The 18,737-nt window shown below is 38.7% G+C and overlaps 1 protein-coding gene across 1 annotated transcript; it reads right to left on the bottom strand.

Moving 5' to 3' along the window:
- Nucleotides 1–288: 288 nt before the first annotated feature.
- Nucleotides 289–18,670, bottom strand: flcn (folliculin). Its single transcript, XM_038284224.1, has 12 exons — nucleotides 18,598–18,670; nucleotides 18,073–18,279; nucleotides 17,832–17,978; nucleotides 16,236–16,457; nucleotides 15,973–16,139; nucleotides 15,785–15,876; nucleotides 7,747–7,910; nucleotides 7,523–7,636; nucleotides 5,959–6,082; nucleotides 5,748–5,870; nucleotides 1,640–1,742; nucleotides 289–1,563 (listed from the first exon to the last, which is right to left on the bottom strand). Exons 2-12 carry the CDS (start codon nucleotides 18,277–18,279, stop codon nucleotides 1,356–1,358), a joined length of 1,671 nt encoding a protein of 556 aa, XP_038140152.1. The 5' UTR covers nucleotides 18,598–18,670; the 3' UTR covers nucleotides 289–1,355.
- Nucleotides 18,671–18,737: the final 67 nt, after the last annotated feature.

The following is an 18,737-nucleotide window of genomic DNA, read 5'->3' as shown; positions in this document are numbered from 1 at the left end:
AGCATGCGTTACATTGACAGTTATAAATATTCATCCCTTGTGCAGTCTTCCTGCTTCATGCATCACTTGCATGTTGAGCAAAATATGCAAGTACTTTAAAGATACTGTTTTTTTCAACATAACACAGTCAGAGCAAATTAAATCCAGATTTAAGCTATGAGTAGAGAAGAATAAGCATTAGTTGACACATTGTTTTTAGAATCAAAGCTATCATCCAGTATTAATGAACTGATTTATAAAGCTGAGTATGCATCTGTTCCATAGGGATCACAGAGATGGTGAAATCCATTTTTTTTTTTTTACCACAGTTCTCAGTTCTTTTATTAGCCTATACTGAAATATCAAGGCATTAACAAAAGACATTTTAATGTTTTGGGGGAATATTTAAAGAGAAAGATAGATATAACATTTCAATTTAACCATTTTTTTTCATTTTTTATTTTCTTTTTCTATACTTATTCAGATGTGGAATCCATTTAAACCAGATCTCATAGTTTTCCAGAATGCAAGAACCCTGGTTGCACAATCATCACATAGTTTCAGGTCAAGGAAAACAAATTGAAAAAAGAAAAATCTACTCAGTTTAAATGGAGCCGTATGTTGCCGGGTTTTATTGACTGAAGTCTGCGGACCTCAGCCAAGCAAGAGACGCTTTGGATTTGAGTAAAAGCACAGAGGATCAGTGTGCGACTGGCTCGTTAAGGCGCCAAACATGTGCAGATGCGGTTGGTCCAGTTGGTGCGAGAACTGCTTGTTTTGCAAGCATTTCGTACATATTGGAGTTGCAGAAAACCCCAAAAAAGTCTTTTCTTACACCACTTGAGACATGTTGGCTGAGGGCCACTCAAACAAGTGAGTGGGAGCTTGAGAAGAAACATTCATCTCCACCTCCCACTTGTACTTCCACTCCTTCTATTATCCCAGTTAACCACCAGATGGAGCCAATTGTAGAATAAGGAGCATCTGACTTATGGTTTATATCTTTCGGATCTATCAGCATTTATAAACTAAGTGCAAAGGCTGTTAGTAATAAGTTAATTTTCACATAAAAGGCCTGTGTCAAGAATTCCCTTTAACAAAAAGATCCCATGCTTTATCCAATATGATTCTTTGTTAAGCTGTGCAGGATGATCATCTGAGGCAACTACACAATAGATTTCTTATTACTTAAAAAGACAATAATGGATGAACAAAATCATTCTTGTCACCCATTCACAGTGCTCCTTCATTTAATGAGGAATCCATAGGGCCAACAGAACTACCCATTAAAAGACTTCCTCTTGCTTCGTTTAGCATTTAGATACAATTGCAGTCATTTTCTTTTTCTCAGTATGTCCCACCTCCTCCTCTTTTTATCATTGGCTGGGGCTCCTCTCCCCTCCTCGCACAGCTGTCATTAAATGACTCTTATAGGTTTTGCTCAGTCCAGTCATCCAGTACTTCAACAGCCTGACGTTGTCTTCCTCCCCGGGCCCCGTGGCACCGAGCAGGGTCAGAACCCTCTGGGTGTCCTCCCTCCCTCGACCGTCCACTTTAGAGAATTTGAACAGCACTTTGACTTTACTGAAAGAGCGAGAACCTCTGATGAGAACAATGAAATCTTTCTCATATTCATGTTGATCTTAGTGGTCTTACTCACTTCATCCACTCCTCCTTCAAACAAAGCAGGCAGTGAGACACAACGTCCACAGACAGATTCTCGTTAGATAAGGCCACCTCAAGTTTGTTCAGTAAAGTTGGACCTGAAGCAAAATAAACAGTGTTAAGAATTTCATAACTCGGCAAACAAATATGATTATAGAGGTTTTCTTTGGAAGTGTGTTGCATAAGTAACTTCCTTACAGAGCAGCTCTGAATTCAGGCTGGGAAGAGCCAATGACCAGATAATTACTTTCTGATGTGGAGCCAGGTTCACAAAGTTTATTTATTGGCTGAACAGCTTTACAACTTGCACAATAACCACTGGTCTGGCTTAAATCACAATTAATAAGCAGCTTCACATAAACTAGTCTTGTTAACAAATCATATCAGCTAGAGTCCAAGGTACAGAATTAAGATTTATCCTTCAGGTCAGCATGGTTAAAAAGATCCAAAAACCAAGATAATATCTTAATCTTCTTTATATATATTATTCCATGTGTTGTTTTTACATCCTCTCTAGCTAATTTTAACTTCAACCTTGTTTTAATAATTTGTTTTATCCCTTGTTTTTTTTTTTTTTTTTTTTACTTTTTGTGACTTTTAGCCATTTTATAAGACTATCCCTAGAAACACTATGTGACATGGATTTAATAAAATTTGCAACAACAAGCTTGATGATTGCAATTTCAAATTTGTTAAGCAACTTAATATGCACAAGATCAATGTTCGCCATCTGTAAAGGCCTCCAGACATACACAACAAACAGTATGAAGAACACAGGCCTTTAGGTTGTGGGATTTATGTGCAGTAAGATAAATCATAAAAAAAATGAGAAAAAAGAAGGAAAAGATAGACAAACTTGGGATTCTAGTTGAACAAAAAGTGTTTGATGTGTGTATTTATAGCTTATCTGTTTACACTTAGAAGCTAAAAGATCTAAAATGGTTATTGCCATGATTCCGGAACCTATATATATATCTGGTTAGGTAAGTATTTTCCATGGTGACCTCTGAATATGACAGCAACCAAAAGGACATGCACACTTGACTTAAAACTAATGGGGACGTGTTCACTTCCCACATCCAGGAGAGCTTCTCTCTGATTCTGGTGGAGGCTGATGATGTAGAACCGGAGTTGACCGTATTCTCTGTTGCCAAGCAGCCACCAATAGCTGTGGCCATAAGGGCTGTTGTGCCCGTTTTAGCAGCCAATTGCAAGAGTACTTTGAGGATCTCCTAAACCCGGTGTTCTATCAGATGAGCATACCAGCATACACATAGTCAATACCAGTTTATCCTTTTAGTTTATGTATTTAGTTTATCGCTTTAGTTTTTACGAAAAATAAACTTAAAACTACCTCAACGGGCATGTATCCCTTTAGCCATGTACAAAGAAACAATTTAATTACCGTTTGGTGTTTTTTGAAGCATATGGCAATCTAATCTTAAATAGATTTTTTTTGTACATGACTGAAGGGATACACGCCAGTTGAGGTAGTTTAAAGTCTATTCTCTGTACAAAAAAAGGGATAAATGCAAATCTGATGTCTTGCGCATGCGTATTGATTATGGGTATGCTGGTCTGATGGGGTGATCTGACAGATCACCAGCTGTAACACGGATCACCCCGCTCAGCCTCCCCAGGAAGGCTTATGCCAGGGAGCTGGAGAGGAGGCTTTGGCTGACTACCAAACTCTGCCAGGAGTATGGTTTATGCAGTGTTCCGGTCTTGGAACAGTGGACCAGCTCTACACCCCCTGCAGGGCGCTCAAGAGTTCATGGTAGTTTGCTCACTGGATCATATGTGCCTTGTTGATGTGGAGAAAACATTTGACTGTGTCCCTAGTTTTACCCTGTCTGGGTGATCTAGGAGCACCGAGTTGGTGGCCCTGTTCTATGGGGCATCTGGTCTCTGAACAAGTCCCCTGGCACTGGTCCTTTTCATGCTTTCATGGACAAGATATCTAGGTGCAGCCAAGGGCTGGCAGTGCTTGGTTTGGGGGCCATCAGATGTCGACCCTGCCTTTTGCGAATTAGGCTTTGCTGTTTTCCTCCTGCTAAGATCTACAGCATGTGTCGGGGCAGTTCACAGCTTTGTGGAAAGTGGCCGGGATGGGAATAAGCTTCTCAAAGTCTGGATCTAGACCAGAAAAATATGACTTCCCCTCTTCAGGTCGTAGGATAGTTCCTGCCTCAAGTCGGGGAGTTCAAGTATGTCGGAGAATGGAGTGGGAGATTGACAGACTGGCGTAATGTGGATACTGTACCAGTGTGCAGAGGATGCACTGGTCTGTTGTGGTAAAATTAAGGAGCTGAGCCAAAAGACAAAGCTCTCGATTTATCATTTGGTCCACTTTCCTGCCCTCGCAAATGGTCATGTAATCTGACTCTTAACTGAAACAACAATATCAGGGATACATAATCCATTGGCACTTGGACACCTCTGACATTTGCCAAAGGAGCTAATGAAATGGTGTCCGTGAAGAGAGAAGTCATGGACTCTCTGTTGAGGCTGATGCCCCCATGACCCTGACCCGGATAAGCAGGAGACGACGAATCCGTGTATGAGTTTATCTCAGGAAGCTAACAATACAGGTAGTTGAACTTGTTCACACAAAGATCTTGACAGTTTTCCAACAATCTTTTGTCTGTGATGGCCCATTGCACAGTGTCTACTGGTAATTACAAAGGTGTACCAAAAAAAAAAAGAAAGTAACAAAAACATTTTTTGACTGGCCCGACTATTGAGATTCCAATTAAAAACAAAGCTGAACTGAACTTGTTTCTGTTCAGTTTAAGCACAATGTTATTTGCTGCCAGCTTGCTCTACATTGTTGCTGTGAGAACCCACCTGACAGCATTGCTAAGATGTTTAGACATAGTGAAATGAAGCACAGTAGTAAGATTAAGGACACCTTTTTTTTACCCTTTTTTAGTCACCAAGAAGGGTGAACATATAACAGCAAAGCTGAAATTGACTATAGCTGAAAGATCACCAAAAAATAATTTTTTTTTTTCCTCAAAAAATTCTACGATTGCAAATTTATTTTTGTGATGCTGTTGTGTTGAAAAGTACGTAGTTCTACCCGCATAGAGAAATCTGTGTGTTAGCTGCTACTCTCCCTTCCTTCTGTGTGTGGGGCAAACCCACTTTAATGTATTACTGCCACCTAAAGGGCTGGAGAGAGAAAATCAGTCTTGTATTAAAGGAGTGTCTTTGAGATTTGATATTCGTGTTTTGGGAAATTGTGATTATATTAAATTATTTTGCATAATTGTAAAATTGATTACATACTGATGAGTTAATTCAGTCATTTGATTTAGGTGTTTTGGTCCAAGAGTGAACCCATAAGTTGGAGGACACTTGCCATTGAGGGCTGGAGTTGCTCATCCCTGATTTAGGGTGTCTAATTCTGGCTGTTAGCAGTTAGCTACATATCATCTCATGAAATAGTAAAGGACATATGCTTTAGGATTTTATGTGTAAAGTGCCTCTGCCCCCTAAACAGGACTTTTATGTATTTATAGATTTGCAGTAATGCAGATAGTGACGGATCTGACACTAAGCATTTGAGAAACATATATTTACTACAGAAAATTGACAGTTTTAACAGTTACAGGCATTTCAATGAATGTTAAACTCTGCTGTTGATTACAGATCAAAATCAGATTAAATGGGTAACAGCCTGTCAGAGCTTTACAAAATGATATTTAAATCAAGTGAAATTAATCTGAGAGCTTTAAATTTATACTCTCTAGTAGTTTTATAGTTAGTCTAAAATATGATTGTATTAGTTGTGAGCAAAAATTGTGAATAAAGTTACTGAAATGAATTAAGAAATTTAAAGTATTTTTATTCATTAAAATGACTTTATAATCAGTCCTAATTTTATTAAACATCACACTGTTGTTTTGAATAAACTATTGGCTTCTTTAGATGGAGCTTAGAGTTTAGTGTTGTTCTTTCTACATTTTACAAGCAAATAAAGAAAATATAGGACAATCAATAAAAAGAACAATCATACATTGTGCTCACAACCAGCATAGCTAATCTTTCATTAGTATAGAATCATCCTTTGTGTAACTTAAAACATATAAGTGACTGACCTCTGTCTGTCGGCTGGGTGTTGGCGCTGCTGATGGTGAACTGATAAAGAGCACAGATATCATCATCACCTGCAGCCATACCCTGACAGGTCTTCAAAGTGACGTCCACCAGCACTGAAAACTCTATGTGACAAACAGAGCAGACCTTACAAACGTATCCCAAAGTGGTCCTACTGAACTGCTGAGCTGACATCAAGTGTTTGTGTTGTACCTGAGGAACTGACGTGGACAGGAATAGGAACATCAGGGCTGAGACCCAGAAAGTTGCATTTGTAGGCCTCTTCATACTGGGCACTGTATGGCACAGAGCGCACACAGCCCACTGGCAGCAAAGACTAACAAGAGCACAAAGGTTCCGCGGATAAATTGGACTGGATTAGAAAGAAGTGATGCACTGATTAAGGTAAAACTGTGTAACTTTCTGCCACTAGGGGCACTAGACCTCAAACTTCCAGGTTAGAGGTCTAGCACAACTGGCAACAATGCACTGTCACCAAAATCCAACAGCTTCCCTCGGTGTTTTGGAATCTGATAGCAGACTGCATGGAGTTACTTGTAAGAACAAAGCCACATTAACCCCCCACCCCCACCCCCGCCGTTTTGTTGTCTAACAACAAATTTTTAGGGTTAGTTCTTGTATATAAGGGGAGGTAAGCCTCTGGGCTGAATAACTGTAGTGCAGCGACAGATCCGGCCCTCTAAAGCTACATAGGCGAATTTTTGAGAAGGACAGCCCTCACAGAGCATCGATATGAACCAATTGCTATAAACTGACCTGAATCTAAAATTAAGCTAATATTTTGGCCAAGAGTCATGCATTATTGCTTTAGTTGGCCAGAGTCAGTATTAGAGCAACAAAAAGAGACCAGCTGTTGATAGAATTGGACTGGTCAGTTAGTTAGGTAACTCCCAAATCCAAAGCATCCTTCTAAGTGCTACCAAGTCACTGATCAGGTAATATTTTTTAGCATTAGTAAACCACGTAAAAATGGGAAGACTCAATAAGCAGTGTAGCTTCTTAAATGGTGACAAGTTTAAAGCAGCATTAAGTTGTTTTTGACCAAACTACTATCTTAATAAGCTATTTGTTAAATTATTTTTAAGGTCAATAGAGAGCTTGTGGTTCACACTGATGCCTTGTGAGGACTGACCATCTCAAAACTTAAACTTGAAAATGTCTGTTCTGTTGCTGAATAAGTCACATGACCCAGCATGCAGCTGTACATCAGTCTGAGCTCCTATTAAACATGATAGCTTACAAAGCTAAAAGTTGTTGTTAGGGAAGAAAATTTATAAAACATTTAACTTACCAGTCATAAACCTTGTTGAACTAATAATTAGAAAGGATTCAAAAGTATCTGGCCCAACTTCATTGACTCCCAAGGTCAATATTTACCGTGGATGTTCTATTAAAGACATTGCTTGATGTTGGCTACTCTCCTGATTTATTTAGATAACGAATCCTCAGAGCAGGGAGGCTATAATATACATTTACTATATCTAAACATTTCTAAAAAAAAAAATAAAGACAGAATCAGAATGTGATATCAGTAGGTCAAACTTTTTCATAAACCAACAGTTGGCAACCAATCTGTGACTGTGTGTCAGTGGTTGATCCAAAAATATAAAATGTGTAGAGGCAAATAGCAAATACTGAATACTTTATGTTAATCATATAAAGTATGTTAATATGTTATTTGAGTTGATTTAAAAGAGGAAGCTATTATCATCATTATATTATTGTACTGTGGTTTAATGCTAAAAAAACAGAGTACCTTTAGCACAGTGAAGGCCGACTGTATGAGTCCAGGATCTGCACTCCTCCATATGACCTGATTTCCCATGAGCACATGCCATGCTAGCTGTCGGAAGTCATTCGCCCCAAGGACCTTCAGAGAAAATTCAGAAAATGTCTATTGTACATGTCAACATTTTTTTTGTGTGTTTTCAGTTTTGTGGTGTTATCGTACACATTAGGATGATGAAAATTGATGTCTACCTGTCTCAAATGTCTTAGCGATCTAAATTTCGGACCAGGTAAATCTTCTAATTTTGAAGCATCACAGAGGAACTCCAGACCCAGTTTGCCGTCTGGTTGAAGTAGTGGTGACTTTGATCCGCCACCTTCTGCTCCTTCCCAGCAGCTCATTTCCTCTTCTTGTTCTAAGAGAGGCAAAAAGAATATGTAATCCAAAATAACAGAAGCTATTTTTAACTGGAAGTCTTACAAAATGCATCAATTGCAATTGTGCACATGATTCCACCTATTTTCTATTTCCCTCTCATCACCATCACAAGTTCAATTTCAAAATCTTTCCTCATAACATTTTCAACAACAGAGCAGATTAGTAGACCTTTTACTCTCAGCAACAGTGCTGCTGGTGTTTTCACCTACACAACTTTCTCATGTCTTTAACACTACAATAACAAAGGGGGCTTTCCATCATTACGGGGGCTTTCCATCATTCTCTGTGTTGATGACTAAACAAAACCTACCTGTGGTCAAGCTACTGTCGTTAAATCTTCCATACCCTTATGGGGTAATTTACTTCAGATTAAATATCTTCTGCATATAATGTTTGTGATTCACACAGAGAAAGGTTGTTTACAAAAATTATTGTGGATTAAATTCTGACAACCTAAGTGATTATGCCATGTAGTTTTTTTTCACTTAAGCATTGAAAAATCTATCGAGTTTCTTTCAGCTCTAAGACTTCTTTCAATTTTCCTAATCCCATTAAGTAATTTTTTACTTCGACTCACTGTATTTGCACACATTTTATTCTCATCTTTAATAAAAATACTAAAAACAAAAAAACCCTTAAGAAATAACTGCTCAGTATTCTTGGTTTGTTGCCTGATTTTTTACATAGATCGCTGGACAGTACAATGCAGAAGTTTGCTTCAGATTTAACAGTGTGTCAAAGCGTAGTTTTTATACTGCTTCTTTAACAAATTTACATATATATATAAACATCAATAATTCTTATACCTCTTAAATAAGAATTAAGTATTTAAAGAACAGTTTTTTTTTCTATAATACCTTTCTTTTTATTCATAGATTTTAGAAAACATTATGCTTTACTTGGTATCAGAGCAAAACCGATCCTACTTTGTTTGAGACATTGAGTCGATTTTCGGACTATAGATCCACTCATGATTTTTTTAAGGAAGTCTGAGCTGTCTATAACATTTTCATTTTCTATCACCTGTAACACAAAAAACAACATGTGCTGCATGTCCTTTTTTGATTAAGGAAACAAAAAAATATCTCAACCTTGATAACTCTGGCCATTTTTTTTCCAACCTATCGAAGCACATACTGTGGATGCATTTATAGTGACAAAGGAGAGAATTGTAGAGTTTTGATGCATTCATTAAATAGTTGAAAACGATGTTTCATCATTTTACCTTAGTCTAGAGGCAACCAAGGGTAGAGTAAAGCTAATTCAGTTCTCTTGCTGACTGACTGGTGCATTGCGAAATACAACCATGGCCTTTTTTTATTTAAGAATGACTTTGCTTTAATCTGAATGATTAAAGAAACTTAAAAAAAATCTAAATATTGAAACAAAACTTTGCTTTGTATTTTAAAGTTGCACTACGTAACTTCTTACCTAAGTATTAGCTAAAATTGAGATCTATTACATTCTTTTTCAGGTCAGTTTACAGCACTTGGTACATATTAAGCTCACTAAGGGTTGCCCTTCTCAAAGACTCGATTATGTAATTTGATAGGGTCCGATTTGTTGCTTTAAAAAAAAAGAAAAAGGAAAAAAACCCAAAAGATTACATGGATATAAATCTATTCTGGTGAGTAATATTACCAAGGAAAATAATTAATAATTCCCAGAGTTTGTTTAGAGACAAGAATAAATAGTCTGCTATGTTTCTCCAACCTGTTACTGTAACAACCCTTCACCCATAAAAGGAACCATACAGCTGACAGGTTTATTTAGTGCTTACTGGACAGCTCAGTTCTGAGGTAATAAAGAATGCTGACACATACTGAAAAAACTATAAAGACCTCCTGTGTTAATCCAAGACGTGAATGCCCAAAGTTCCCCTCCATAACCCTGATCATCTTTTCATAACTTTTTGGTACTGATGTCATTAATTTCTTACTAATGATTCTATTTTTACATAGAAAGTAAAATTAAAAGGATTACTGAGATGCTATCAGGAAAAAAGGCCAAAGTGCTTTCAAAGCACAGAAGATCAATTGAGACATGTGAGTGCTTTGATCACTCAAGTGATTGTAGAGCATTTTAATTGATTTAATTATTTATCTGACAGTACCAATGTAGACTTTATACCTTTTTAAAGGGATTTTTTTTAGATTGCTTCATAATCAGAGGAATTATACCCTTGTAAAAAATATTGTGATGAAGACTACTAAAAAAGGCAATGTAATAAAAACAACAAATAAAATCTGAATTGTCTGTATTGACTTAAAAGGAACAGATCAGGAATATAATTTGGTCAATAAAAAGCTTCCAGAGAGGCATGGAGCTCAGATGTAATTAGGTGACTGATTTCTCTGTGTGCATATTCTTGTATCTGATACATTGTGTGGCACCTTTTCTGGAAAAATAGCACCTTGTCGGGACTGACGGCTCCTTGTGGGGCCCGAGACCTGGACCCCATGAGGCGAATTGTCGTTTTAGGGTCAGGGGTCATGTTTAGGACTATGGTGTGAATTGACTTTAGGTTTCGGGATGAGTATGGACACGTAATGGTTAGGTTTAGGGTGCACCAGTTTTGTTCTCCCAACTGTTTACAATTGATCAATGCTGCACTTTATGGAATGGAAATGTTCATTTACTATCTGGAAAGATGTACTAAACAAAATGTAATTTTTTATACACTCTGTGTGTACTAGGCTTGTCCCGATCCGATCCACGTATCGGATCGGGACGCCGATATTGGCAAAAAAATGCGTATCGGCAAAGCATGTAAAATGCCAATCCAGACTGCCGATCCAGTTTTAAAAAAAAAATCCGGTCCGTATTTTCCAGTTTCGCCGATTGAAACGATCCATTCCACTATTTTGCGCCAGTGTTTACCTGTTTTGCATTTTTATTAAAACTTACAGTAATACTTGCACCTTTAACTGTTTACGGTTTTACTGTTCACTGTGCAATTTCAGATTGCTATTCATAATTTTGTCCAGTTTGTGTTTATCTCTTAATAAACAGGAAAGTTTGTTGTTACCAATCATTGTGTTTTATTCAATCTCACCTAATTTAGCTGGCTAGATGTTATCAAGAGTACTAAAACCCTTTTCAATATGAGTCTTACAACTAAGGCTAAATACTTTAACTTAAACTAAAATACATGCTCGGATAGGCTGGTATCGGCCAGTATCGGTATCGGATCGGAAGTCCAAAAACAATATCGGTATCGGATCGGAAGTGCAAAAACCTGGATCGGGACATCTCTAGTGTGTACAAAATGAAAATGAAAGTTGTCTAAGTCTAAGTGTGATGGTTAGGCTGCAGAAATGGTATAGAAATGAAGGGAGGTCAATGGAAAGGCCCCACAAAGAAAGAGACATGTTTGTGTGTCTGTGTCTGTGGATGGGCACAGACTTTGAGTTTTCCAAATAATTTACAGCCAGCAGACTTATTGAAAAAGGCAGAACATATGCAGAAGTGCCAACTCAAACAATGAGACGACTTGGCCTACATTCAAATTAATTTGTACATGTTGCTGAATCTCTACAAACATCCATATTTTGTCAAGCTGTAGTTAGCAATCTTTAAAGTTGTAGGGAAATCATATCTAAATGTCAAATCATTCTGGCTTAAACATGTATATAAATGTACTCTTTATCAGAGGATATTGTCCCAAAAGTTAGAAAATTCTATTTAAAAAAAAGTCCTGTCTTAAAATCTGGATTTTTTTTCCCGTTATCTTATGCAGGCCAGTTAGTTATACATCAGCATGTACACCTAAATTGGGCCAATCATATATCAACGGTCCCTGCCAATCTAATTTTTTCATATGTCGCAGCTAATTTACGCAACGGTTGAAATAAGAACAATTTACTTTACCATTACAGTTGGGCAAAAAAGTATTTAGTCAGCCACCAATAGTGCAAGTTCTCCCACTTAAAAAGATGAGAGAGGCCGGTAATTTTCATCATAGATATACCTCAACTATGAGAGACAAAATGAGAAAAAAAAATCCAGAAAATCACATTGTCTGATTTTTAAAGAATTTATTTGCAAAATATGGTGGAAAATAAGTATTTGGTCAGTTACAAACAAGCAAGATTTCTGGCTCTCACAGACCTGTAACTTTTTCTGTAAGAGGCTCCTCTGTCCTCCACTCGTTACCTTCATTAATGGCACCTGTTTGAACCTGTTATCAGTATAAAAGACACCTGTCCACAACCTCAAACAGTCACACTCTAAACTCCACCATGGCCAAAACTAGAGAGCTGTCAAAGGACACCCGAAACAAAATTATAGACCTGCACCAGGCTGGGAAGTCTGAATCTGCAATAGGTAAACAGCTTGGTGTGAAGAAATCAACTGTGGGATCAATTATTAGAAAATGGAAAACATACAAGACCACTGATAATCTTCCTCGATCTGGGGCTCCATGCAAGATCTCACACCGTGGGGTCAAAATGATCACAAGAACAGTGAGTAAAAATCCCAGAACCACACGGGGGGACCTAGTGAATGACCTGCAGAGAGCTGGGACCAAAGTAACAAAGGCTACCATCAGTAACACACTACGCCGCCAGGGACTCAAATCCTGCAGTGCCAGACGTGTCCCCCTGCTTAAGCCAGTACATGTCAAGGCCCGTCTCAAGTTTGCTAGAGAGCATTTGGATGATCCAGACGATGACTGGGAGAATATCATATGGTCAGATGAAACCAAAATAGAACTTTTTGGTAAAAACTCTACTCGTCGTGTTTGGAGGAGAGAGAATGCTGAGTTGCATCCAAAGAACACCATACCTACAGTGAAGCATGGGGGTGGAAACATCATGCTTTGGGGCTGTTTTTCTGCTAAGGGACCAGGACGACTGATCCGTGTGAAGGAAAGAATGAATGGGGCCATGTATCGTCAAATTTTGAGTGAAAACCTCCTAACATCAGCAAGGGCATTGAAGATGAAACGTGGCTGGGTCTTTCAGCATGACAATGATCCCAAACACACCGCCCGGGTAACGAAGGAGTGGCTTCGTAAGAAGCATTTCAAGGTCCTGGAGTGGCCTAGCCAGTCTCCAGATCTCAACCCCATAGAAAATCTTTGGAGGGAGTTGAAAGTCCGTGTTGCCCAGCGACAGCCCCAGAACATCACTGCTCTAGAGGAGATCTGCATGGAGGAATGGGCCAAAATACCAGCAACAGTGTGTGAAAACCTTGTGAAGACTTACAGAAAACGTTTGATCTCTGTCATTGCCAACAAAGGGCATATAAAAAAGTATTGAGATGAACTTTTGTTATTGACCAAATACTTATTTTCCACCATATTTTGCAAATAAATTCTTTAAAAATCAGACAATGTGATTTTCTGGATTTTTTTTCTTCTCATTTTGTCTCTCATAGTTGAGGTATATCTATGATGAAAATTACCGGCCTCTCTCATCTTTTTAAGTGGGAGAACTTGCACTATTTGTGGCTGACTAAATACTTTTTTGCCCCACTGTATGTTACATCCCGGTGTTTACAGGGATGGATGTCTGTCTCTTCGGCAGGCGTAGAGCTAACAGAACTGGCAGCATTGCGAGGAAAGGGCTCAAACATGTACGGCTGTGAGCCTTCTAGACCAAACCAAGCTTCTGCCGCCCTGGCCTCCTCTACCACAACATCTTCCCCGCTTTCATCCTCTAAATAAAAAATGTATGACGGAGGAGACTCATCCACGACCTCCGACACAAAACTCTCCTCCTCTTGCATGTTTCCGCTGTCCATAGCGTTCCTTGACAGTGTTGTTTCTAAGTCACCAATTAAGTGCTACTCGGTCTAATGTAATTTCCCTTTGGGAATCTGCTAGCACTGAGTTGCTAACTGGTTAGCAAGATGCTTCCGAGACACTGGCTACAATCACACTTACTTGTGAACCTTCCGCCACAACAATCCCACTCTCTTGATAAACGACCAATCACATTCACTTTATTCACTCGTGTAAAGTCGTGCATCCCTCGGGAGAATTTGGAAATGCAACGATTGGAACAACCGTTTCCCTACAACTTTAATTGGTAAAACAATTTAGGAGAAGCTTAAATTTGACCATCTTGGTGATAATAACTTTACTGTTGCCCTCATCTGGCCCCTACTGTGAAAACAAAGAAAGATAGTACTTCCAACTGCGAACAGTGTACCTGAGTACTTGTCTAGATGGAATGATCAATTAATGTGCATGTCCAGCTGTGTGTGATAAAGGGGCGGCAAATCTCTATCATCCAGGGGGGAACAAAGGAGAGATCAAAACTAGCAGTGAAGTTTGCAAATTTCCCCTGACTACATTCTATTGTATTTAAAATGCTTTGAAACACTCAAGCTCGTAAACTAACAAAAAGTGATAGTCTTAAAGTGAAGGGAAGACTTCCATAGTTTTGGCTATGTTTGTAACACGTTTGCACATCTACAGACTGAAATCTAAATTTTGCCAGAGCCATTCTAATACATACAAGAAACCATTCCACTATGGCTTTGGTTGCATGTTTTTTCCTAATGGATGGTAGACCTTTGGTCCAGTTACTAATCTTTTGCAACCTCCCTTCAAAAGATAATAGAATAACTCCTCTCTCCTTTCTGAAAGAGCATGTTCACACAGCATTGTGAAAAATCAATCAAATTTCCAAAACAGATCACTGTTCTGTTCCATTTACTGTTTTAACTAGACCTGGCTTAAAAGTATAGAGGATAATCTTTTATTTCCAGGTGGATCATCTAAAATAAGTGTTCCTTCTAATTGTCAATCATTCTGGGGATACGTTTATGTAAAGCCATCCTACAGTACGTGCTCGTCCAGTTGGCCATCTTTTTCTGCGCATGCGCACTTTCAGACGTATATGTGTGATGGGCTACGGTTTCAGGCAGTCATTGAAGCTCACCTTTCTCACCTCAGTTCTTTGAAAATGGTAAATCCTCAAAAAGGCATTCTGGGATTTCCTGTCACAGCAGCCTGCTGTCACCATAAGCTGTTGCTACCTGACAGCGGTGGTGACTAATAATGAAGATGGTGCCCGCACCGCGCAGTGGAGCAGTGATCATCTGTCTGAACGGTTAAGTTAGCTGAGTTCGCTATAAAGTCCACGATATATTCCCCTATCTATTTAGCGATTGAGAGAATTAGGGGTTAGGGCTTGAGTGAGCTATGAGAACAGCAACTTTTAAACACAATATGCACGACGAGAAATGGGCTTGTGCATGCCCTAGCATTAAAATTCGATTTTTAGGAATTTTTTTAAAATTCGCGAAAATCATCCACAATATCTTTAAGGATCACAACTAAGATTTAAATTCAGGTTGTAAAGAACTTTATATAATTTTGAATTTGTGTGCATTGAGCCATTAAGAAAAAAACTAAATAAAAAAAGATAAAACAAATGGGTAAAATGTTAAAATCTGTGTGATGAGGTGAATCAAATACATTTGCCTTGATTTCTTTAAATGTTAAAATCTCATTGAGGAACAGGGTCTTATTTTTTTACAGACTAACTCCTTGAAAGAGTGTAATTGTCTAGACCTGGATTAAATAATGTAGGAGCTGCCGGGAAAAGGCGAGGTATAAGTGTTGTCATGGTTTTACTGGCTGCAGCGACCCTGCACTGAAACATTCAGTGACTCAGACTTTTTAAGAAGTGTTTTCAGACTTTAAAACGGGAAAACCAACACACTAACAAAACACGTGGCTCCGACTGTTACCATCTATCACCAGGCCAATCTTTTATCACATCCTGCTGGCTCTATTCTTTTTCTTCTCGTTTTCTTTCTCAGATATAAAATGATTATAACACATTTAACAGGTTGGTAAAAATAACTATTTTTGATTGATGTAAACATGTATACCTGTTTGTCTCTCTATAAGCACCAGTGTGTCCTCTGTGGGGGCCCCTTCGAGGAGCTTCTCTGTTAGGCGACTACCACTAGCTTTTAGCAACCTGGGAAAAAGAAAGGAAACACAGTTACATGGTTAGCATTATAAGAAAATAAATTCTGTAATGGTGAGATAAGAGTTTGGTTGGTTATTAAATCACCAGCTGAAAGAACAGTGCAAACTAGCCCAGAGGTTGGGGTGCTGGGTGAGGGAGGTCAGTGATCGAGCTGCATTGCCACTCCTCTGGTGGGGGAAAACTGCAGGGGAGAATACACTGTTCATCCTAAGAGCTCTCTGTGGACAAACTCCTTGTTCACTGTCAAACACCTGATAGGGAAAAAAAAAAGATTATTTTCTGAGAAAAATGAGGCAAATGTATTGGTTTGTTTTCATTAGTGTTGCATGTTCAAATTAATGCCCTACCTTTAAAGCCGTGCTTTGCAGACTGTGTATAGTGAGCTTGAGGTGACGTAAAAGGAACGGCCAGGAGTTGATAAGGTAAATCCTGTCCATGGCCACCAAAACTATACTGTACCACCTCTGAAAACCCCTAGCCAGACTGTCTTTGATAAAGAAGGTATGCGAAAACACAAATCCATGCTGCTCATCACCGAAAAAAATGGGCCCTTCACGACCAGGACACACCTGAAAACAAAGGAACTGGAATAAGATTACCTAAAAAAATGTACAAGAACTAAAACTGATTTCATGGAATGATTAGAAACAGAATTTTTTTACATCACGCCTCCAAGGGTTCAGACCTTTTAGTAATTTTTCAAGGTATTTAAGAAAGAGTTGCTGCTCTTTATTTATTTTCTGTTCAGGTTAGTTATTTCTTGTTTGTTTTGTTAATCAACCTACTGCTGAGCTACACATTCTTTAAGAATAACAAGGCCCAAACTTTGAGAACGCTGTGTAAAGAGCTGGTTATACTCCCGCAGCGTGTGTCTCAGTGAGCTTGTCGCAGATGCCCATTTTGAAGCGTGGTCTACGGTATGTTGTTCCACGGCACAACGCAAGTTGGACAATCACGAACTAGCTGTGGGTCTAGATACGGAAGTGAGGAAGTGGGGGCAAGTTTGTGTGACAAAAGAGGGACACAAGGGCGAAAAAGAGCGGGGATCCAGTTGTAAAAAGGGTCCTAGCGTTCTTGTTTACTAGAACTTAAATGATGGAACAACAGAAAGAATTTAACTCTATAGGGCAACCTCACTTTGCTTGCCTGCGGTTGGTGGACAGAGGGCCTGGTGGTGCCTCTCATCTGTAAGTCTGCCCAAAGACAGCTGTGGCTGCGATGCAGCTTGCCTCATCGGCGTATGAATCTATGTTAATGGTCGAATGACTAAATTTCATTAAATTATCTAACTTTCCTCTGGAATAAAAGAGTATTGTTGAATTGAAATTAGGGCTGCAACTAACAACCACTATAACCTATAATGTTTAGTTTAACTAATTTAGAGGACCCGAAGGCCCAAACTTTGGGAAACAATTCTTTAAACCAACCCTCAAGTAACAAGTACCAACCATATCCGCACGATTGCAATATTCCTTTTATGTGAGCAATGCCTAATGACCTTTCTAACCTAATTCTTAAAACAACATTAGTCCAGGTAAACAATCTAATTTAGGATTGAGCTACTATTACGCTACCTGCTTGTGTTAGCAATTCCATAAAGGCTGTCCTTCCACCTTGTACTATAGCTGAGCTGGTATGTTTAAAAAAAATAGAACCCAATTTTCTTATTTGTAATAGTATTCTCTAGGTATTAAACATGTAAAACACTATATTGATGAACCCAACAAGTAGATCTAATATTTTTTTCCATGACTTTAGTATTCTTGGGGCAGAATATTCATATTGATTGATTCACTGTGATGGTCACATTACATCACATTCTATAAATGATTTAACTGCTGTATTTTTTACCTAAGAAATTAAAATTTTGGCATGAAGGTTTGTTAATTTTTTGGGAATTAATTTCAAGATATTTCAGCTCTTGGTTCTTTAGGTTAGTTTACCTCACAACTAAGACTGCGTACACAGGCCTGCCTGACCACACTGAAAAGCTGGGACTGCCTGGGATGCTGATGGCTCAAGAAGCGAATGCCTGTTTCTTCATCGATGCTCACAAAGCCGGGATGAGATGAAGGAAGAGATCGGCAACCCTGGGAAGAGTAGAAAGAGGATAGAGAGAATTAAACTTAAAAAAAACAGCTGGTTTAAATAGCGTAGTTAACTGTGTCCTTTCAGTCCACTCACTTCACACATCTCTCCTCTCTGTGTAGCAGAACTGTTGGCCCTCATGGTCAGGCCTTCACCCTCCCGATCAGCATCCCTGTCGCCTGGCAACGGGGTCCCCACCTGAGAAGTAGGGTCTGGTGATGGAGGGTGGAGCGCTTCGGTGCAGAACAGTGTTCTGGGGCCATGGAGTTCACAGAAATGACACAAAGCCACCAGCGCGTTCATCTAAAAACAAAAACATTTATATTCAAATCTATGAAATGACAGTTTCGCGTTGTACAATTAACATAAAGCCGTTTATTTTAGTTGCAAGCGACTAAGTGACTTTGCAAAGATATGCTTATCAATATGTTGTCACAACACAGAATTTACCTTCACATGATATTGAGCTAAACAACAGCTGCCTCACTGAACGTTAGCTGCTTAAAAGTTTTTCCAAGACGCTTAAATCATAATTAATAGTAAGGAAATAGCTTCTCTTAAATGTTTTTACAAGAAAAAAAAAAATTTAGCGACAGTAAAAAAAGAAGGCAAGTTCAATACTTCTCCGTTCCTGTTTCACGGGGATGTTAGCAAACAACAGAGAAGTCACGTGACACCGAGGCACGCGCTCGCCAATGGAGAATGACGCATAGTTCACAGCGTCAAAACTCTGGAGACTAAATTGAATATTTGTTTTCTCC

Source organism: Cyprinodon tularosa, unplaced genomic scaffold (genome assembly GCF_016077235.1).
Source record: "Cyprinodon tularosa strain WSP-4 unplaced genomic scaffold, ASM1607723v1 ctg2, whole genome shotgun sequence".
In the NCBI taxonomy this organism is placed as follows: domain Eukaryota; kingdom Metazoa; phylum Chordata; class Actinopteri; order Cyprinodontiformes; family Cyprinodontidae; genus Cyprinodon; species Cyprinodon tularosa.
This window is presented reverse-complemented; position numbering and strand designations above follow the sequence as displayed.